Below are 23,386 nucleotides of genomic sequence, written 5' to 3' on the forward strand. Positions count from 1 at the left end.
TCTGTTACAAGAAGGATGGCAAATACAGTATTTTCCATGAATGTGATAAAGTCTCATTTCAATTCATTTTGAAGAGCAATATTCACTACAGAATATTTTTCAATGTTTCCGCCGGTTTTATGGAGAGTTGCCTTCCTGTTCGTCTATGAACACACACTTTCATGAAACAGGATTCATAATTAGTAGTGTTCATACTGCATTTCTGACAAGACTGCTACTGTGAGTGTTCAATCCTTATGTACGCCAACTTAAAAAGAACACTTATGCTTACTTCAGGTTAACTTATGAAACATCGTCTTATACAGATCTGCAATCAGAGTTACAACAAGAAGAAGAAGAAGAAGAATGAACTTTGATTTATGAAAGCAGGATAAAGTCCTTTGCACTTTGAATGGCCACATTTTTACAATGCAATAAATAATGTTTGAAAAAGAGATATGATACCAGCTCCTGAAACCTGGCAGAAAGGAGATCATGTCTCATTGTCAACACATCAGTTATGCTCTACAAGAAGAGTACTGTGCAGGACACACAGAACTATTAATAAATAACCCAATTACTGAAGAGTAAAGTTTACTTCTCTCCCTCCTTCCTATCCAATCTGATGACTGGGTGCTCTCCATCAATATACGAACCCTACCCCCTTAGCCTCCAACAAATGTGGGCAAGGGTTGAATGTTGGTAAATGATACATGAGGCCAATTTGTTCTTAAATGAGCACATAATTTATATTCTCAGGGAGGTGTAAAATACAGTTTTCTTGATATAAAAAAGTGGTGTAAAACAATGGTTTACAGTGCTGTGAGGGTGGTTTCAAAAGTTCTCGAAATCACCACAAGAGGCCAGCACTAGCACAACGAGTTGTTCACATAATATTCATTGGACTGTTGCCTGTGAACACGTGCCATGTCAGTGCTCTTGGAACAGAGCTGTGGCAGTGACGTGGCTCTGTTGTTCTTCCCCTGTAGTGGTTTGCAAAGATGTGTGTGTATGAGGGGGGGGGGGGGGGGGGAGGAGGAACAAAAACACGAGATTTGAGTAGTGATCTAGTACTTCATATAGAAAGGTATGAAAGCAAAGGACATTCATGCCGATTTCCAGTATACACTGTGGGACTCTGCTCCTTCATATTCAACTTTGTCAAGTGGACAAGTGAATTTAAATTTGGTCGGGAGATGTACGTAGATAATTTTTCTTTCTATAATATTTGTGAATATAGCAATTAATTCCAGGCACTAATGCACTGGTGACAAATTTCATCATCAGCTAACAAATGTATGCAATGTAGTAATCAGTAATTCTCCAACTGTTTCAAGAAGTACATATACAAATGCCATACACAATCCCAATTTTCTTCTCCTTTGTGCAATGAATAAATCTTGCCTAAGTATGAATCATTACAGAAGATTACTTCCTTTATAGTTATTTAACTTAATTATTTCTATGTTTCCAAAGTCATAACGTTCTTACAGCACAAGAAGCACAGCCTAACTAGATTAGTTCATCTACCTAATTTTTTGTTTTTCCTTCCTACTTTGAATCTTCATTAACATACACACTGATGAATAAAACATTATGACCAACTGTTTAATAGCATGTTGGTCCACCTTTGGAAAGTGATTCTGCTTGACATGGATTCAACAAATACTTTGTAGGTTTCTGGAAATATATTGATAGTAGGCAAGGAAAACCTCCTAACTCCATCTATCTTGAAACCCTCATGATCCCAGTAACCTGTAACTCCACTATCTAAGAGAGATTTGACTGTTCATGGATTTCTCTAATCTGTCAATAGGTTTCTACTATTTAGTTACACGTATGGCAACATTATCTGTATCACTTAATAGATTTTTTAAGAAACCATTTTTGCTTCTCCATTAAAATGTTATGAAGTTTTCATTGCCTATCATGAATATTGCACCATATGTTTATAATTGAGCAGAGTGGAGAGTTTCAAGTACCTAGGAAGCCTGGCACAAGAAGATGGAAAAAAAAACAACAGAGAAATAAACAAGCAGAGCAAAAAAGCAGAAGAATTTCAGAGGAGTGTCAGAAGCCTGATACGGAGCAAGGATGTACCCCAAATCAGCAAAAAGGTTACATACCGCTCATACTATGTACTGATCCTGACATATGCATCAGAAACCTGGACTATGAAAGGAAGAGAGAAAAGTAAATACATGATAGTGAGCTGAAATTCTTGAGAAACAGTATTGGAGTGACAAAGATAGACACGTTAAGAAATGAGAGTATCAGAGAGTTAATGAAGGTGGAACCATTACAGGAGGAGATAGAGAAACCAAGGCTGAGATGGTATGGACACATTACGAGAATGGAGGAGAAGAGGATACCCAGGAAGATACACGAGATAAAATGGGAAGGAAAGTGACCAAGAGGAAGACAGAGAGACAGATGGTTGAAAGGAGATGAGGAATGCGTCCAGAAGAAAGGAGAAGACTGGACCAAGGTGAACACGGAGAGATGGTGGTAAAACAGAAAACGATGGAGAGGCCTATGTTCCATAGACCTGGCCAGAGGCTTGAAACTGTCCAAGATGATTATGATGATGATGATGATGATGATGATGATGATGATGAACAGCCTTGAAATTCCCATAAATTACTGGCTTTTGGTTTGTGAGTGAAGGGCAGGCATCCAATAAGTGTCCCAGATATGTTCCATTGGGTTCAGGTAAGGCAAATTTGGTCGCCAAGACATCTACTTGAGTTCACTGTCATGCTCCTCAAACCTTTGTTCTATGATTCTAGCCTTTTATAGTGCAGTAATTCAGTTGCAAGTCATCAGAGAAGACATCAAACATAAATGCATGCAGGTGAACCACAATAATGTTCACACAGTCCACAGCTGTCAGGGTGCCTCCTGTTACTGCCACAGGCCCCATGGAAGCCCACTTGAATGTCTCCCACAGCACAATACTCTTACCATCACCTTGCGATGTGGTACATGTTCCGAGCAGCTGTTCCCTTGGCGATCATTTATTTGGACAGAGCCACTGACCTAGTGTAATAAGATACATAATTTGTCAGGCCAGGTGACACATTTCTATTTATCCATGGTCCAATCTCTGCGACTCCTTGCCCACTGCAATTTTAATCAAGGATGTCATTGAGACAACATGGGGATATGTAGGGATTATCTGCTGTGAAACACCATGTTCAACAATTTACACTGAATCATGTTCTCTGAAACACTTATGCCTGCATCAGTATTGTATTCTGCCACCAGATCTGCCACACACCCTCACCTATCCTTGTTTGCAGGTTTAGCAAGTGTCGAACTTCCACTGTTTGTGATGAGGTGTGGAAGTCTAATAATTTCTCTACTTTTAGTTTCACAACCCTTAAAATAATTTTCACAGATGCTCACACTGCAGTACATGAATAGCCAAGCAGCTTAGCTGTTTCTGAGATGCTTGTTCCCAGGTGCTGGGCCACAACATTCTGCCCTTTGTCAAAGTCACTTACAGCAGCACACTTCCCTACTTGTGACTTGTACTGTCACTAGAATGATTCCCCTTTGTTTCACTTAAATATTTTCCTTACTGCATCATATGCTCACAATGACAGTAGACGACATCCAGTTTCATAGTGGGTAGTGGGTATGTTTCAGCTCACCAGTGTATACCCAAAACCTTAATTCTTTCCATCCTACTCACTACTACTTGACATGGCACTGTGTTCATCAATTCTTCCCATGCAAATAATGTAGCATCCTTCTGAATTACAGCATTTTCCATAAATAACCAAATCAAGCATGTGCTGAGCCATGAAACCTCTCTTACAGAATGTTATCACTGACTACCGAAATACTTTGGATAAGTTTCTAATACTCTTGAGTGATATTTCAACATTTTTAAAAATCCTAAGTTCTCCTCGAATGCATGAATAGAAATCTTAATACAGTATCACTTCTGAAACCAGTACACATTGGCTAAATACCACTGCTGAAGTAAGGGAAGGCAACCACTCACCTATAGCAGATTGATGTGTGGAGCACATTAACACACACCAGAAAACAGCTGCATTCACTGCTTTGTATTGTGTGTTACTGTGCTACAATCATTGATCCACTATAGTTGACTGGTTCTCTTTCCCTTATTTTATGTACTGCTCCATCCAGGAATTTCCATTACTGTTTTCCTCTCTTGGTAACACTTTCTGAACTTTTCTATCATGTCACCACAATGAAAGTGAGAGCACGCAAAAGACCCCAGAAATTGATATCCACATGAATTGCATTTAGAAAAATTCAGCATCTCTCTACTTGAGCCACAGTTTACTTTGGTTAAGGACATCACGATTATCGATAACAAGAAAAATTCTTTTCTTGAAAGTAAGACTTGCAACTGTGGATGTTTCTTGTTTCTTTACAAGCTAATAATATACTGTAACTGAAAAAGCAATGCTATGAAACTGCAAGAGAAACAGAATATTGCAAAATCATATATGAAGCATTCCACACAGCTCTTACTATGGACATTGTGCTATTAGTAGTGACATTGTGAAGCTTCAAATGGAGATTTAAAGATTTCCTTCTTTTAAAAAAATTCAAGCAATTTGGTAGGACCTGCTCGACGGGGTGTCCACAGTGCCACTGGGAAAGTAACACACAAAACTAGAATGGTGTTTCTAGCATCTCCAGTCATGCAGTTCTAAAAGAACATTACGTTTTCAAATAGTACTGTACTCACAATGATCACACAACAGCTGTGCTGAAACTCTTTGAGCATATTTCTAAGTTAATTTAATAATATAAATAAAACATGTTTGCTTCTATTGTGTCTTTTCACACCACACTGATGAAAAACATATTACTCTGTGAAAGTGAGGTCAGTGAGCAAACTAAAACAAGGAACACATATCTCGTTTCTGATTTTCAGTTTCATTGAATGTTGATTTATTTTGTATTCACTAACACATCCTTTTTTGTACGTCACCTCATGAAGTCAAACAACACATTAACTGGCAGACACAGCCAGTGCTGGCTAGTTCTCTGACAAACATGTGAACAACAAACAAGTCAAGTCACACATTAACAGACAGAAGCAGCCAATGCTAGCTGGCTCTCTAACAACAAATCAAGACTAATATTAATCTACTTAGACTGATAACTACAGGAACTGGTTTATACATGTACAGGGTGGCGCAGATGGATCGGGTGGTTTTAAAATACTTGTCAAACTGTCAATTGTAAAGGTATTGGATTGAAATAAAGTGCAAAACGTGTAGTTACAATGGAAGTTTATTAACAAAAAAATAGTAATGTTAGTTTTTAAAAATTACATCCATCAAATGCCCTCCTTCTCGAGCGACGCATTCTTGGAGTCGGTCCTTAACGTTCCGCATTGCCCGCTCAAGCACATCACCAGGAATTGATGTGATTTCGGTGTGAATTGCTGCCTTCAACTCCTGAATGGTCCGGGGTTTGTTCATGTAGACCCTTGCTTTTAAATAGCCCCATAAGAAAAAGTCACATACCGTGAGGTCCGGCGAGCGAGGGGGCCAATGGACATCTCCATTACGGGAAATCAAACGGCCAGGGAACAGAGCGCGTACAGCTTGCATTGATATCCTAGCGGTATGTGCAGTTGCCCCGTCTTGTTGGAACCACATATTGCCCATGTCGTAATTGTTCTCTTCAAGTTGTGGGAGAAGAAAATCTTCAATCATGTTCACATAACGCTGCGAATTAACAGTAACCGCCTGCTCCCTTTCATTTTCAAAAAAGTAAGGACCAATTATCCCTACCTTAGAAACCCCACACCAAACCGTCACTTTGTCACTATGGAGAGGCCGTTGGTGTAGATCTCTTGGGTTAGTGTCGGCCCAGTAACGACAATTTTGCTTGTTTACGTATCCGTTAATGTGAAAGTGAGCCTCGTCAGACATCATGATAATCAGGTTTACATCTTCCAATAACTCCAACATCTGTTGGCTAAACTGAAGCCTTTGAAGATGGTCTGTTGGGAGAATCTTCTGTACCAACAGGATTTTATAGGGGTTGAATTTCAGTTCTTCGTTAAGAATCCTTTGAAGGCTCCGACGTGACATTCCAAGAGCTTGAGCACGACGTCTCGTTGATCGACGTGGGCTCGCAGTGACATCGCGTCTCACACGCTCCACGTTCTCAGGCGTTGTTATTGTTGGCGGTCTAGGCGTCCATTTTGGAGCACATGAACCAGTAGTGCGGAAATTATGCACCCAACTCAATATCGTATCTCGCTTAGGAACACTACCGCGAGGTGGGATGTTGAAACGCCGGCGAAAGGCACGCGTCACAGCAACAATTGACTCGTTATTGCGTATGAACTCTTCCACTGCGAAAACACGATGCTCAACGGACCACGTAGCCATCGCGACTGACTGCCAGCCTGCAACTGAAACTTCCCGTCCCCCCCCCCACCACAGGACGAAGTCGCCGAACACCTGGCTCCCCCCCTCCAGACGTACAGTCCACTTCAAAACCACCCGATCCATCTGCGCCACCCTGTATATTAGGAGAAAAACATAACTGGGGAGAGGAGGGGACATTGTTACTTTTCTTATATTACACTGCTGCTATCTAATATTTCAAGTAAAACATTCACTTTACACTGACCACTCTCAGCAGTCTAAATATCAGCAAAGTCAAGATATGTTTAATTCAACTACTGAAGTTATGGAAGTTGTTATTCTAAATTGTTTAGTATGCAAATGAAGTAGAGCAGCAAAATACCTTCTGAATTAAGGCACTAAGTGATGTCATTATATCCTGCTGAACTAGTAAGTCACACAAGTCAGGATCTCCACAAGCACTAAGATTCCTGAAACAAATTATTACAATATACTAAACTGGAGAAACTAATGCTGACAAACTTGTTTCACATAGTAAACTGCAAATACTACACTTAAGCAGCAATACATACATTATGTAATAAAATACTGTCCATTTTAGCACACCAAATTTATTCTTTTAATTGTTGTACAAATTACTGAAGAAATAGATTGAAACACACTTTATTTTCTACAAAGAAGGCTCGTCATTCACAAAGAATTTCCTTCTTATCATATTAAGTCAGTGAGACTGGAAAGAGAAAAATTTGCTATTACTGAACTTATGTTTAATGAAACAACACATTTTGGTAACACAGGAAAATGTTAGACCATGTATGATCGTAATGCAAAAAGTTATTTATCTTTCAATCAAAAAATGTTTTCTTTCCAACAACAAAACTTATTTTTGAACACAGTGCCCTTAAAGTACTTTTCCAATGTTTTCCCCAAGAATGAATGCCATTCCTGAAGTGTGATGCTGAAATGTTTTCAAAATACACAATGAAGCATGTGTAACCTTATCAGCAAGCATTAAGTAAATTCCAACAGACATTTCTGTGAAATGTGTGCCAATCAGTGGGTGAAAAATATGGTGAATGGGATAGAAGTTCCAAAAATTTGTACCTCTAAGCCTGTCTATTTTTCACTGTCTCCACCCACTTCTATCACATATAATGCACTTAGCTTTCCGATCTTATTAACTCGTGCATGATGTTTTGACAGTAATCTCTGTCTTGTGTATCACCCTGTCTTCCATCTTAAGCTCTCAGGTTTTCAGATCTCATCCAGTGCAGTCCCTAACAACAACTCTTTCCTTCTCATTCCATCTGGCAGGTCTCCCCTGACCTGGGGTCTGGCAACTTTTCTGAACTCTGCCCCTTTTCCTAAACCTCACAGTCATTTTCCCTCACCCCACTCCCTTCCCATTCAACCCTTCTGCCAGACAAGGAGCCACTGACTCCGAAAGCTTGCAAACTTTAATACCATTAGTTCTCCTGCCGCTGCTAGGTAAGAAGACTATCTATCCAATTACATTAAACATCATATCACCACTTTTCAAAGTATTTATCTGTATTTTCAGTTTTGAGATGCCCTTGATGAGGGTTATCTTCAAGGGAAGTGCAACCACATTTGAATTCAGCAACCCATTTTTCACATGAAAGTCCAAACTTCTTACATTGTTCGCCGACTTCTGATGGAGTCCCATCGACAATACACTGTCAAAAATAAATAGCTCTGTGGATGGCACAGTATTCTAGTATACACATTTGAAAGGAATACATACAACAGTACTAGTTTAAGGACAAAAATATTCTGCATACCATTTACCAACATAAGAAAAATCAGCAATCAGATTTGCTGATAAGTTTTGATCTTTTCCATAATTACAGATAAAGCTAACCATCAGTTTTTAAGGCAATGGACAGCCCTCATGCCCAGTAGTGCACAGAGCCAAATTAGTACACTCACAGATAACTGAATCAGAGGCAGCACATGTATTGGACAGAAAGTGCCAATTTCACAAAGGTGAATGGAACAGATGGCATGTCACATGACTGGAGTGTTATGGTGACCTGTACTGTGCACTGGTACACAAGTTGAACACTGGATGGGTGAGCTGCACGTTATAAGAGTGTGTGTGAATTAGCATGTTGGTGACTGCTTCAAATAATGATTCAGGCACTGGGCTTTTCATGTGTCACACTGTCAAGGGTATACCATGGGTACCTCAACTCTGAGATAACTGCCACAGTCAACTGTGTTGCAGACTGGGGTCAGTGATAATTATGAATTGTAACATCAGAGAGCCAAACTATATTGCAGTAAATTACCCCATAAATCAATGTTGGATAACAGCATGCCACATCATTCAGAACCATCTCCTCACCACAGGGTTCACACACCTATGCACCTCTGCTTACCCGATACTCGAAGGCATGGAAAACATTGCCTGGACTGATGAGTCTGGATATAGGGCATGAATATGTTGAAAACCCAATGACGTGAGTTGCTCAGGTTACCATAGTGCACTGTTCAGGTGCATGGAGGAGATGTTCTTATGGACGTTTACATGGGATGAAATGGGGCCCCTGATGTGCACCACTCTATCACATCTAAACTGAGCCAGGATGTTCTGAAAAACAATAAAGGCAACAAGGTACCTAAATAGTTAGCACACCCTCTACATTTCACCTGCTGTCAATAATGTTGAACTGCATTGGATAAGATACACGAACATCAAACCCAGATCTAACAAATGACTGTGAGCTGCAAATAGTGACAACTATAATTAACATCAAAACATTTTAAGAAACTAGTTATTTTGACCACAGGTTTTTCTGTTGTCTTAATAAACATCTCATTTTATGTATCTGCTTCATTACTTATAGGGAATTAGCAACTTTTTAGCTCAACAGATTAAAAGATAATCACCAGGTTTAAATTAAAGTCATTTGTTCACTGCCTTGTAATACATTTGCAGCAGCCAAAATGCATCCCCAATCTGAATGCTGTTCCCAAATATGGGGCGAGTTGGTTGACGTTCATAAGCACCTGGAAATCGTCTGACTACTGTCAACACGTTCTGTACAGTTGGTGCAGTGAATAGAGTTTTGTATGCAGCTTGTGGTCTTGCGGTAGAATTCTCGCTTCCTGCGCATCAGGTCCCGGGTTCAATTCCTGGCAGAGTCGGGGATTTTCCCTGCCTTGAGATGACTGGGTGGTGTTGTCATCTTCATCATCATTATTCATCCCCATTATGATCGGAGGAAGGCAACGGCAAACCACCTCTGCTTGGACCTTGCCTAGTCGGTGGTGTGGGTGTACTGCATCATCCCCCTCGCTCCTTAGAGTATGGGACCTCACCATCATCACTGTCAAACAATTAACAACTGCTGAAAACTGGTGTCAGAAGAGCTCTCAAGAGTCATGAACCTGTGATACCTGTACCAGAAGTACCTCAGGTACTATCCTCTCCTGTGGATTCTGTCTCCTTGGCAGAAAGTGCAGGATCTGTCATTAACTATCCACTTGACTGGGAGTGGCACATCAATGTTAGATTTAGGTGTCCTGTACAGGGTGGATGGGGACCAAGGAGGACTCAGGGCAATATATTGAGCTCCCTAACCAAAAAGTCTGACGTGCTGTCTTTCCGTGAAACAGATCCAGTTGGCCTCAATTCACCTTTTTCAGGGAAACCTGATTTTTTCAGTGTCAAAAGGTGGCAAATGCTCAAGGGTAGGCTCTATTAATCGCCAGAAGTTCAAATATCATGGTGAATGATGGCATCCCTTAGGGAAATGGCAGCGAGGGACAGGAAACGACATTAGTTGCACTCAGTGTACATGCCTGAGGGCCTCATTCAGCATGTTGAAGAGGCTATTCCGGCAGCCACTGAGGGAACAGGGTGCAACCAACTGCAGATTGTGGCACACATTGGAATAATTTATGCCTGTCATCTGGGCTCTTTGGTCGTCCTTGGGTCATTCCAGTGACTGGCAGAGAAGTTTGAGAAGACCAACCTTAACATACGGAGTTTCAACAAAGCTCACAATTTGCAGCATTGTCTCCAGAAATGATCATTGCCCTTTGGTTCTGAGTCGAGTTGAAGGACTGAACCAGAGACTTCAAAGGTTCTGTGACAAGCTAGCCTGTGACTTCCTGGGCTTGAGCCACTGGGTTGAGAACTGTAGGGTCCCCCTAAATAGGTCACGTGTACATTACACATCAGAGGTTACTGCTTAGATAGCTGACTGTGTGGGCTGCACACAAGGGTTTTCTTTTAGATTAGGTGACTCTCCATCCAATCCAGATAATGATAGCTGTAGGAAACCCAGAAGTATCAGTGTAAGATCGAAAGAACTGCCTCCCACAGGTGAGAGTATTAAAATCCTAATATGAAACCGCTGAAACATTCACAACAAAGTGCCAGAATTTGAAGCGCTCACAAAAAGCAGTGAAGCTCACATAGTGCTAGGTACAGAAAGCTGGTTAAAATCTGAAATTGATAACAGTAAGATTTTTGATGAAACTTTAAGTGTATATCGAAAGAATAGGCAAATGGGGAATGGAGGTGGTGTTCTTGTCACAGCAGACGAAAAACTCAATTCTACCAAGGTAGAAATTGAAGCTGCATGTGAGATTGTTTGGACATGAAATGATAATTGGGTCTTTCTGTCGCCCACCAGACTCATCCCCTGACGCAACCAAAAATTTCAGAGAAAACCTCAATTCACTTGTACGTAAATTCCCCAGTCACACTGTGATCATTGGTGGAGACTCTAATCAACCAATAATTAATTGGGAAATTACAGTTTTTTTAGTGGTGGGCACGATAAGACAACTGTGAAACTTTACTAACTGCCTTCTCAAAATTTACCTAGAACACTCACGATGGAAATATATTTGGTTTAATGGCCACAAATAGACCTGACCTTCAGGATGTCCACATCAAAAGCAGTGTCAGTGACCATAACACGTACGAGTACAAAGGACAATTAAAACAAGCAGAAAGATGGATATGCTCAGTAAACTAGATAAAAAGTCATTAATGTCATATCTCAATGACAAATTTGAAACTTTCAGCACAGGTCAAGAGCACTTACAGGAACTCTGGCTCAAATTTAAAAGAATAGTTGACCACACACTGGATAGACATGCACCCAGTAGAACAGTTCGTAATGGGAGGGAACCTCCATGGTATACAGTCACTGTGAAGAATCTTTTAAAGAAACAGATTACTGCATAATATGTGTAAAAAAGAAGCATAAGGCTATAGAGATGATTACTGAAACATGTTTGGCTGTCAAGAGAGCACTGTGTGATGCCTTCAATGACTACCGTAGCAGAATATTGTCAAATGACATTTCACAGAATTCTAAGAAATTCTGGTCATATGTAAAGGCTGTTAGTGGCACTAAAGTTAGCGTAGTCCCTAGCAATTGAGACAGAAACTGAAATTGAGGGTAGCAAACCAAAAGCTGAAATATTAAACTCGTTTTCAAATGTTCCATTACAAAGGAAACCCCAGAAGAACTGCCCCAATTTAAGCCTTGTACCACTGAAAAGATGAATGAATTAAGTATCATTGTCAATGGCGTTGAGAAGCAGCTGAAATTGTTAAAAGTGAACGAAGCTCCAACGCCTGATGGGATGTATCAGTTTCAATACTGAATTTGCAGCTGAGTTAGCCCATCCACTAACTACAAACTATCATAGATCCCTTGAACAAAAAACTGTGCCCAGTACTTTGAATAAGGCAAAAGTCACACCCATATACAAGAAGGGTAGTACAAGTGATCCTCAAAACTATCGTCCAATATCCTTGACATCAATTTGTTGTAGAATATTAGAACATATTCTGAGCTCAAACATAATGAGGTATCATGAACAGAATTACCTCCTCAATGCCAACCAGCATGGATGTTGGAAACATCAATCATTTGAAATGCAACTTGCACTTTTCTCACATGACATACTGAAAGTTTTTGTTGAAGGCAACCAGGTAGATGCAGTGTTTCTCGATTTCTGAAAAACATTTGACTTAATACCGCACCTATGCTTATTGTCAAAAGTATTATCATATGGGCTATCAGCTGAAATTTATGACTGAATTCAGGACACAGCATGTTATATTGGATGGAGAGTCATCTTCAGATGTAGGAGTAACTTTGGGTGGGCCACAGCTAAGTGTGTTGAGACCCTTGCTGTTCATGTTGTACATAAATGACCTCACTTATAGGTTTTTTGGAGATAATGCAGATATCAATAACAATAAGTCACTGTTGGAACTGGCCAACCCATAAAAATACATGGATGTAACACTTTGTAGGGATATGAAATGGAATGATCACATAGGTTCAGTCATGGGTACAGCAGAAGGTAGACTTTGGTTTATTGGCAGTCTACGAAAGATATTGCATACAAATCACTCGTGTGATCCATCCTGGAATATTTCTGAAGTGTGTGAGACCTGTACCAGACAGGACTAACAGGGGATGTTGAACATATACAAAGAAAGGCAGCATGAATGGTCACAGGTTTGTTTAATCCATTGGACAGTGTCACAGAGATATTGATGGAGCTGAACTGGCAGACTTTGGAAGACAGACAAACTATCCTGAGAAAGTCTAACAATATTTCAAGAACCAGCTTTAAATGATTATTCTAGGCACCCCCCCCCCCCCCCCCCCATTCTGCTCACACAGGGATTGTGAGGATAAGGTTAGAATAATTACTGCATGCACAGAGGCATTAAAACTATCATTCTTCCCACACTCCATACGTGAGTGGAACAGGAAGAAATCCTAATACTTGGTACAATGGGGCATAGCCACTGCCATGCACCTCACAGTGGTTTGCAGAATATAGATGTAGGTGTAGATGGTGGTTCAAGCAGTGTAAAATCTTGGCAGTACTTTGAACATACTAAACTTATTGTAATTAAAATGTTGATACAGGGTACAAACAAACACAGGAAACTTTAATCAAAGGTGGTTACAGCCCCTACACGCTACGTGAAAGGGCACAAAAGGATTGTTGTATTGTCGGGATCCCTTAACATATCAAATAATGTATCAAACTGAAGAAAGCAGTTTCTCCATCAACTCATTAATCTTAATTCTCAGCAAATCTAGAGTATCTGGTAGAGTCAATTGTCCTGTAATGCTAAAGGGCTTTTTATAGCACAGATAGAGCATGGTATCCATTAACAATGATACCAGGCCCTAACACTTCACACATTACATCCTAAAGCAGATAAGAAAAGTGTAGGTGAAGGAAAATGTGGGAATACAGCCAGTGTTTTCATTACACAAAGACTTGTAGGTATTACATAGAGGAGAACTACACTGCATGTATCTTACAACGGATCACGAAAATATTCAACTGATTTTTATCTATCCTCTATGCAGCCATTACTGTTGCAGGTGTCCATATCGAATACTTTTGTGTCGCCCCCATCACACAGTTTGAGAACCACTGTTTTTGGGGACAAGGGAGGGAGGGAGGGGGGGACTTCGGACTTATAAAGCTTAAAAGAAGCTCTTAAAATTAATACCAATAAATTTCAACTGTGTTTCCTTAGGTTTTCACATCAAAATTTGTATTTGGAGGATTTGATTACTATGTTAAAAGTGATGTGTGTTTTCCTTTGTGATCCCAAATTATTTCGGGCAAATGAGAGAATGGTTCCACAGCTATAAGGCTACAGAGCTGTCTGTCTGTCTGTCTTATACTTGTTCAACTGAACTATGACTGTAGTCTGTAATTATCCAGCTGCAGAAGAAATGCACATGCATGTTCAGCTTTTTCCATATGATTCTGTGGGGGCATGCTGTTACTGCCTTTGATAAATTTCTAGGTTATTTGTACTGTGGAAGTTGCTATTTTCCTGTTAAATCTTTTCCTCTGGATTAATATTCACATTTTACATGTTCTCAAGTCTCATGGCCATTGGATATGGACTAGTTATGACATGTTTGATCACATCGCAGAATATATACTAGGCATCACACAGTTGTATGCAACAAACTGTTGCTAACAATTTATAGCAATATTATGAAATTTACATTTAAGTGGCAAGAAACTGTGTAAATGTGTTTTTACACTAAATTATGATCTGTTATCTCATTGGAGAAAATCACATTAACAACACACATGGCATTAAATGTATTATACTACCTCACTTTCTGTACTTCACTCTGTGTAACTATTGTTATTTTGAACTACTAAATGTTGCTTGAAAATGGATATGATCGCCTGAACTGCTGATGACAATAAAATAACGCAATTGCATAGAAATTCTCTCTTCTATTATCACTCAATAACTGCAGAATCTCAACAACTGAAAAGATAGTAACAATCTACATTCAGCTGTGCACCAGTATGTGGACAGTGAGCCTATATCCTCAATATGTCAAAATGTGCAATATATTATAGTGACAAGACTCATGATAGCGATACAGTGAATGTGCTGAAGTCTCCAAAAATTTGGGAAGTGTCAACAGCAGTTCTGAGAAAAGTTTCAGTGGCAGAAATGAAGAATCGGACGACGACAATATTATGAAAAGGATATAGTATGAAGGCTTTCACGACCAGATGACATATCTTCTGGTAAACCTTCTGGGATGTAAGGTCGTGGTCCATGAAACTCTTCAGCTCGTAACGTTTCGTCCAGAGCTGCGGTGGACATCTTCAGAGGGGTGTTTCTCCTCCGGTGAGTCTTGCCGACTGCATATCATGTGTAACTCTGGTCACGCCCTCTTTCTATGATATATATGTTGGCAAGACTCACCGGAGGAGAAACACCCCTCTGAAGATGTCCAGCGCAGCTCTGGACGAAATGTTAGGAGCTGACGAGTTTCATGGACCACGACCTTACATCCCGGAAGGTTTACCAGAAGATATGAAAAGGATAGTTGCTGATCACCATATAGCAGAGATGTTGAGTCGCACAACAAAAAACACTGTTAGAAAGAGAGCTTTCGGCCAACAAGGCCTTCTTCAAGAGTAGACAAGACACCTCCACAGCCATGACCACAGTCTCTGGCCACTGAAGCTGACTTCAGCAGCCAGAGACTGTGGTCACATATGTGTGTGTGTGTGTGTGTGTGTGTGTGTGTGTGTGTGTGTGTGTGTGTGTGCGCGCGCGCGCGCAAGCGCGCGCGTTTGTGTGCGCGTGTGGGTGTTATAAGGAGGCATCATTTGCCGAAAGCCTGACAGTCTTTCTATTATGTCTGTCTGCGACTGAGTCATCTCCACTATAATATAGTGACTAGCAACTATCCTTTTCATAATACTGTTACAATCCATCCTGGAGTTTCCATTGTTTGAAGAATCAGAAGATGATGGATATCCAAGTAGCTGCATACACAATGAAATCGATATAATTTTCCTTTTTATTTCAACCTCAGAGGTAAAAATTAATTTAGATACAAATACTGCCCCACTTTAATATATTGAAATATTTTTTGTCAATGTGTTTATTTGTATTCTTGTAACTGAAACAAGTATTCATGGACACCAGCAAAACTCCAACTTGTCCAAAAATTCGAATTGCAAGTCAAAGGAGATGATTGATGTTAATGAGCATGAAATGGAAGTTTTCGTAATGTATTTTGTTATTACAAAGTAAAGTCAATTTAACCAAATATCATCATTTGACTCTCAGAAAGAAATTTCTGACATTTTAATGCAGTCAATGTATGCAGAGAACAAATGTGACTTTTATACTATTTTGGATGAACTGCTAGTTGTTTGCAACTTATTGCCACAATATTTTGGCACAGACTCTTCTGGTAATGTTCAGGTGAATAGTGATGATAATGTACTGGACTCCCTTATTTAAGGGCCTACCGGTATATGCACAGTGTACACAGTTAACATTGCACACGAGCTGCTTAAGTGCACTTCTGCTGCAAGTCTATACACTGTGCCGTGCACCCTAGGTGGTGACAGGTTGTCTCATTAACATCAAACTGATTATTTTTTTGTAGTATGGGTGCACACCTTCTATAAATTTTTTAAAAGATTTGCATAAGAGTGGCGACAGTAGCACTACTAAGAACATGCAAATCATGTTTGCTTTAAATACATAACGGCCATGAGTGTTAGTTACTTTTGAGACTGGATGTCTATCTATCTACATCCGGATCCCACTCCAGCTACTGTCGGGTCTGGGTGCTGACAAGTCCTCTCCATTTGGCTTGTCCTCTTACCACTTTTCTTCCTCCACTTGCTGCCATGTCACACCTCTCCTTTCCACAGATATTCTCACTCCTGTTTTCCACCATGTTCTTGGGCGCCCTCTAGGTCTTTTTCCATCCATCCTTAGTTCTTCCATAATTTTGGAGTGTGCCCCCATGCGTCCTTTTAACATGTACGTACCATCGTAATCTTTTTTTTCGATTTCTTCTCTCGTGCTTTCTTGTTTAAGGTCCTTTCTAATATCTACATTCCTTACTCCATCCATTCTTGTTTGTCCCTTAACTGCTCTGCGAAATTTCATTTCCTCTGCTTGCAGTCTGCTCCAGTCCCTTTCTGTCATTGTCCATGTTTCTCCTCCATAGGTGACAATAGGGAAGTAATAACTCTTAAACATAAGGAGTTTTGCTTTTTCTGGAACTTCCTTCCTCCAAATTAGGTGTTTTATTGTGTGGTAGAAATTGCCTCCCTTCTGTAACCAACTATTAATTTCGTTGGTTATTCTTCCATCACTAGATATTTCACTCTGGATTGGATATGGTGAGTTGATTTTAATCAAGAATGTCTTTAAGGTGTTAAAAACTAAATTATCACTGAATTTGAATGACGATGTTTAATAGGGCTACAAGAAGTTGATGTTCCTTCTGTGATATTGCAGAAAGAGTTGACAGGATTGTAGCCAAAGTACACGACTCCTGGCAGCAGTGGTCACAAGAATGAAAAGTCGCAAGAAGATAGGACTCCAGATGACCATGTATCACTACCGAGAGGGAAGACTATTGTGTTTGGCACATGGCTCTGTCACATTATACAGCATCAATCTGAGCAGCAGTTGGCACCACAGTGACAACAAACTGTTACAAATTGGTAACACGACATCTCCAAGCAAGACACCTTGTAGCATACATGCCACTGACCCCAAACATAAAGATTTGTGACTTCAGTGGTGTCAAGTGACAGCTCACTGGAAGGCATGTTGGAGGAGGTCTGATGTATTTTCTGATGAAAGCTGGTTCTGCCTCAGTGCCAGTGATGGCTGTGTATTTGTTAGGAGTCCAGCTGAGAGTCTGCAACCAGCTTGATTGCATGCTAGACACAATGGACCTATAACTGGAAACACACTGGACATACACCTGCACTTACGGTAAAGGGTGTGATTTCGTATGACAGTAGGAGCACTATCGTGGTTATCCCACGCACCATAACTGCAAACTCACACGTCAATCTGGTAGTTCACCTGCTGTGCTGCCTTTCATAAACAGCATTCCAGGGGGTGTTTTCCAACAGGATAACATTCAACCACATATGGCTGTTGTAACCCAACATGCTGTACAGGGTATTGACACACTGCTTTGGGCTGTTTGATTGTCAGATCTGTCTCCAATTGAGCACCTATGAGACAGCATTGGATGACAACTCCAGCATCAACCACAAACAGCATTAACAGTCCTGGTACTGACTGACCAAAGTACAACAGGCATGGAAATCCATTGCACAAACTGGTATCTCGCACCTGTACGACGCAATGCATACATGTTTGCATGCTTGCATTCAACATTCTGGCAGTTACACCAGTTATTAATGTAATTAAATTTGCAATGGCTTATCTCGCACTTACATTACCGTATGATCTTGCAAGGTTAACTCATTTAAATATGTTACCCAGAATAATGTATTCCCGAGATTTCATTTTTTCTGTCAGTCTGTCAAAATATTGTGCTTGAAAATGGCTTACTGTCAAAATTGCAATCCCAATATCAAATCCTTTAAAAAATCAAACTGTTTGTCTTTGCATAGTAAAATTTTAGAAGGATGCCAGCTATGCAGAGCACTAAGGTTACCTATAACACAAATTCATGCAGAATTTGGCAGAAGATGCCATCTCAATTGGCAAGGGACTTGGACAATCATATTCCCAGTGACTCATAATGATGTTGCTCCAAAAGTCTGGTGTGAGAGCTACAGTTTTTGTTTGATTGTATTTCATCAAATTCTCCATAGAAACACAATCTTTGGTTGTAGGGGGGCTCATACACCTCAGACATACGAAAGACTGAAAAAGAAGAGGACGAGACCTTCAAAATGACAGTGGGAAATATTTCAGCCACACCAGACAGAACATTAAGCAAAATCTCGGCACTTTTGAGATCTGTGAAAGATGATTTATAGTTGCTCTATATAGCCGGTGTAATTCTACGATTTTACTGTGCAGAGACTATCGATTTCATATCAATGTGGCAAGCTTTCACCATGGAGGGCACACAGTGTATCACACACACTTGCACAGAAGTACATGCGCCAAAGCAGCACTTGTGCAACATCAACTGTGCACACTGCACATGTGCCAGTGGGGTCTTAAAATAATGAGTCCAAGTGCATATTTATCAGTACTATGCCTATGCCAAAATACTGTAGCAAGAAGTTCCAAACATAAAAATTGATGCGACTATGATAGTTATGATAGACACACCAATTTATTTATGGAACTACATACACGGCAGCTAATGTTCACATGCGCCTATACTACCATCTAGCTGGGTCAAAGTTGTTCATAGTGTTGGTAATACTCCACAGATGACCTGTCACAAGTTCTGCCAGTTAATTTCTAAAGTAATGTTGCTAGCTCTGGTGGATCAATGAAGCCACACAGGTATAACAGGAACTGATTCAGCTTTTTATTAATTTCAGCATGAACTGGTTAATATAAGAACTGTGGAGAATTTGGTTCCAATAGCAAATAGCAGTATTGGAGAGAATTCTATAACATTTTGTTGCATGGATGATGACAGTCAGTATATCCAAAGTATTTGATATTGTAGTTCTGGTGATATGATACATACCTAAAGTGTGAAGCAAAGTACTGGAGGAATGACAGGAAGAAGAAAGTGTGCAATAATTATGCTTCCTATCTGGTCACTTCAGTGGAGTGTGCGCTGTTTTACCCCAGAGGGGTAAGGTTCTGTGTTTGAGTACTGGTATGGCACATATCTTTTAAATATAAGTTGCTTCTGAATTACCATTTTTGGGAGATTTTGCATTCTTTGCAGCTGAAGGACACATGGCATTTACAAGCCCGATATTTTGGTTACACTTTCCTAAGAGTCATTCACGTGATACACTTGTGAGTAGCATAAACTAGAAGTTGGCATTTGTCATCACATTAAGTTAGAGCTAGCCAATGCAAGGGCGACATGGCTTAGCCCGTGAGATTTTTCAGTATGTATAAAGAAGATATTTTCTAATCTACCATAGACCCCTCTTAACTGTCTCCACACCTTGCAAGTCTTTAAAGTAATACATGATTGCAGCAAGGTGAAATTGGGAAGACAATAGAAGAATTTATGAAAGAGCAAGTGTTTCTCACAGCTTTGAAACATAGTATGAAGTTTTCAGTAGCAAACTAAAAGGAAACAGTAGTCAGGATATAAAACAACAAAGCTGGGGTTGACAGAAGTGTCCGATCCCACACGTTGGCTTTGACCCGTGACGTAAGGGTGTTGTCATGTGTGACGTCATGATGGTGCGGAGTTTGGTTTGTGAATGTGGCATGTTTGTAGACATCGTCGTGTTGTGGTTTGTTGTGCTCTCTGGTGGTATGTTCAGGGTTTTCGTTTGTGTGGTGTAATGGGTTCAGTTTGCTTTTGCTCATTATCCAGAATTGTTCGAGTGTTGGCTGTGTTTGTAGTGGAATTCCATTCAGTGAGTTAATGATTTTGTGTGAAGGTTAATTTAGTGTTGTTTGCTGTACATCGTGTGGTAATTTTAGTAAAATTAATCAGTTGTTGTTTTTGTTCAGGAATGGATATGACGGATAAAATTAACAGTGCGCAGGTCAAGGGAAGTGTTCGATCCCAATGTGTGGCTGTGTATGTTGATATTGGTATCAAGAGATGTTTTTTAGCTATATAGGCCAAGGGAAGTGTTTGGCCCTAATTTATGGGATCGGGAGCTGCTGTTGAGCTATATAGGCCAAGGGAAGTGTCCGATTCCAGATGATACAGTATTTAGCGGTATTTGGGGAGTTTTGTGATGTCGGTTTTTTTCGTCATTTTGTGTGGTTTTGTATGGGGGTGAGTGTCTAAATTTGTTTATATTTAGTTTGCCCCCACCTAAAACCACCCCATTTCCCCCGCTTGTCCCGTTAGTGTCATTAGGCTTTTTGTGGAAAGTGTGTGTGTTTGTTTTTCGATGTCTTTTCGTCCTCATAATGTGTATGTACCGACTTTATATGCGCCATATTGGAATCGTGGTTTATGGTCGTTTCCGCCATATTTGTGACGTCATGGGTCAAAGCAGCAGACAGGCCGGATCAGACGCTTCCGTATTTCCCAAAGCTGCTAATCAGAGCTATAAAGATCTCCATGAATGAGTAAAGTTTTATCAGAGGGGGCAGCTATAGGCTTCCGGTTTCTTGACTTCCAGCTTATAATAAGTTTTTAGCACGCCAGGTGTACACAGATAATACAAATAACTCAAGAAGTCTACTCAGCATCACATCATCTGTTTCTTCTTCTCTGGCATTTTTTGCAAACATTCCACTACTTCTACTATTTGTTAGCAGTACCTAACCAATAATGGTGGCCTACTAACCTTTATTTCTAGTATCATGATAGATGCAAATTTGCTGAAAACACAAACTGCTATAGGGTGGCCTTATTTGCAGAATGTGATAAGATTGGAAGGTGACTTTCACTTGGCTCAGCCACCGTGAGCAGTGAGAATAAGCTCAAAATATGCATTGGTATGATTAAGGCCAGCCTTATTGATAGGCTATAGTTAGGTTACAAAACGAAGGGTTTGGTTCCTGAGAATGTGATCACTTGATCTCAATGTTGCAGCACTGACTAGACTATTAGCAATGAGCTGTATCTTATGTTCTCATGATGCCTTGATGCAACACATGAATTATGCGTGTTAAACAAATAAATGCTGTACTGCTCACAATTAGTTAAAGCATTTCAATTTCAGAACATTTTGGTGGCTTGAATGTCAGTTTTACAGATTATTTACTCAACTCATTTTTTATTTGCTTCAAGACACAGGTAACTATCCTTTAGTAACTTACACAGAGCAGTAGTCAAAAAAACATTTGCTATGTATCACCAGATGTCTTCGTAAGTAGACAGTGCGATATATAGTACCAAACATCCATCACCAAACATCCATCACCATGTTTTTGTAAAAAAAAAAAAAAAAAAAAAATAGAATATATATATATAATTCAATTTCTATTTCATTTATTCTAGAGTTCATTGATCTAATGGTTATGAAGTTGCAACTGAATTACTTCTTTATGGAATTTGCAAGCTGAATTATTGGGAGGTAGTGAACTGGTGCATGGAGGATACCTTCACTGCTAGTCACAGAGAGTGGCTCCCATGTGAGAAGCAATAATTCTGTTTGGAAAGTGAGCATCAGTGCCCAGTCAAAATGTACACTACTATTCAAAGCACTTGTGTCAGAGGGCTGCAAATATGTAGACATGAAGACTAAAGATGTAGAACTTAATTAAAATGCTTTAAGAGTTTCCATAAAAAAAGTTCCAAGGCATTAATTTTCAGCATGCCCTCATACAACAGCTGAGAGGGCTGCTTTGTGTTCACTCACAGTGGATCCTGATATTGTTACTTTACCATTGGACAACGGAAATGCTATGGTTGTGTTGGACATGATGCAGGATGTTGTTCAGAAGAAGTAGTGTTTACTGTCGGATTCAGCATATTGCAGACTAAGTGCTGACCTGACAAATATGTTCGACAGAAGACTAACAAACACCTGAAGAACAGTCTCTTGGCACAAGAATCTTAGCTCTTATTGTGTGTCCAACATTATATGGCCTTCCAAATATATACAAGGAAGAGGTTCCTCTTAGTTAAAGGAAGCTATTGACGATGTCACCTGGTTGCATTCTTGTAAGTGGTTCAATCATTTTATATACCATAAGAAACTCAAGTTTCACCTTGCATATGGGTTGACTGGATGCAATAAAGAGCTGCACAATGAAGAAAAGTTAAGCCGTTCCTGCAGCAATTACAACTACATTGTATGAAGTTGTTGCATTTCCCTGTGTTTTGCGTTTTATATTTAGGTAGATTTATGTTACAGGATTTTTCATAGCTGTCAAGTTATTTCTCAGCTACGAAGATAATTGAGATAACAAACCAAATAAAGCTATTACATTATTATGATGGAACAAGCCACTAGAGACCACAGGTTCTGTATAGCTAAATACTAAAAATATCTCTGAACAATCTCCAAAATCTCCCTGTACAGTTTCACCTTTGCTTTGCACATTTCTTACTTTATTTCGTTTTATTTATTTCTTCGTGATGTTCAAGTGCTGGATTGTACTTGAAATGTCTATAAGTAGCATCCCACCAATTATCACCTGACTTCGTTCACTTGACAATTATGTAGTCTCAGCTCTTCTAAGGAGGCATTTTTTTCTGTGATTGAATTTGATAAATGACACAAATACGAAAAACAATTTCTGATCCAATGTACATTTATTAAATTTAATTACCTTAATGCACCTGCTGCAGCATGTCTTACAACTGGATCATTGTCAAGCAGCAATGGAGCTGCTATCCTTATTATTCGATTTTGAACAACCATTTCCGGATGTTTATCAAATACGGATGCAATAGAGCTCAGGCCAAATATTTTATCTTCTGTGCTTCCCTGTAGCTGTAAAATAAAAAATGATTACTTCCCAGTCAATGAATAAAAATAATCTTTTTAGTAAGATCAGAAAGCTAACAGCATTTCCATATACAGTTCACATCAAAACTTTCTAAAAGTTATGCCTTTTCACTGCAGTTAGAACAGGATAAATTTATTATCGAGTATTG

General features: G+C 39.7%; 1 protein-coding gene across 1 annotated transcript in view; it reads right to left on the reverse strand.

Moving 5' to 3' along the window:
* LOC124605094 (HEAT repeat-containing protein 3) overlaps positions 1-23,386 on the reverse strand; it is a 295,904-nt gene that overhangs the window by 268,677 nt on the left and 3,841 nt on the right. The window contains exons 2-3 of the mRNA XM_047136544.1: positions 23,059-23,222; positions 6,736-6,823 (exon numbers count right to left, since the gene is read on the reverse strand). Coding sequence (XP_046992500.1) covers positions 6,736-6,823; positions 23,059-23,222 — 252 coding nt within the window. The remainder of the gene's footprint in view (positions 1-6,735; positions 6,824-23,058; positions 23,223-23,386) is intronic.

This window comes from Schistocerca americana, chromosome 3 (genome assembly GCF_021461395.2).
Source record: "Schistocerca americana isolate TAMUIC-IGC-003095 chromosome 3, iqSchAmer2.1, whole genome shotgun sequence".
In the NCBI taxonomy this organism is placed as follows: Eukaryota; Metazoa; Arthropoda; class Insecta; order Orthoptera; family Acrididae; genus Schistocerca; species Schistocerca americana.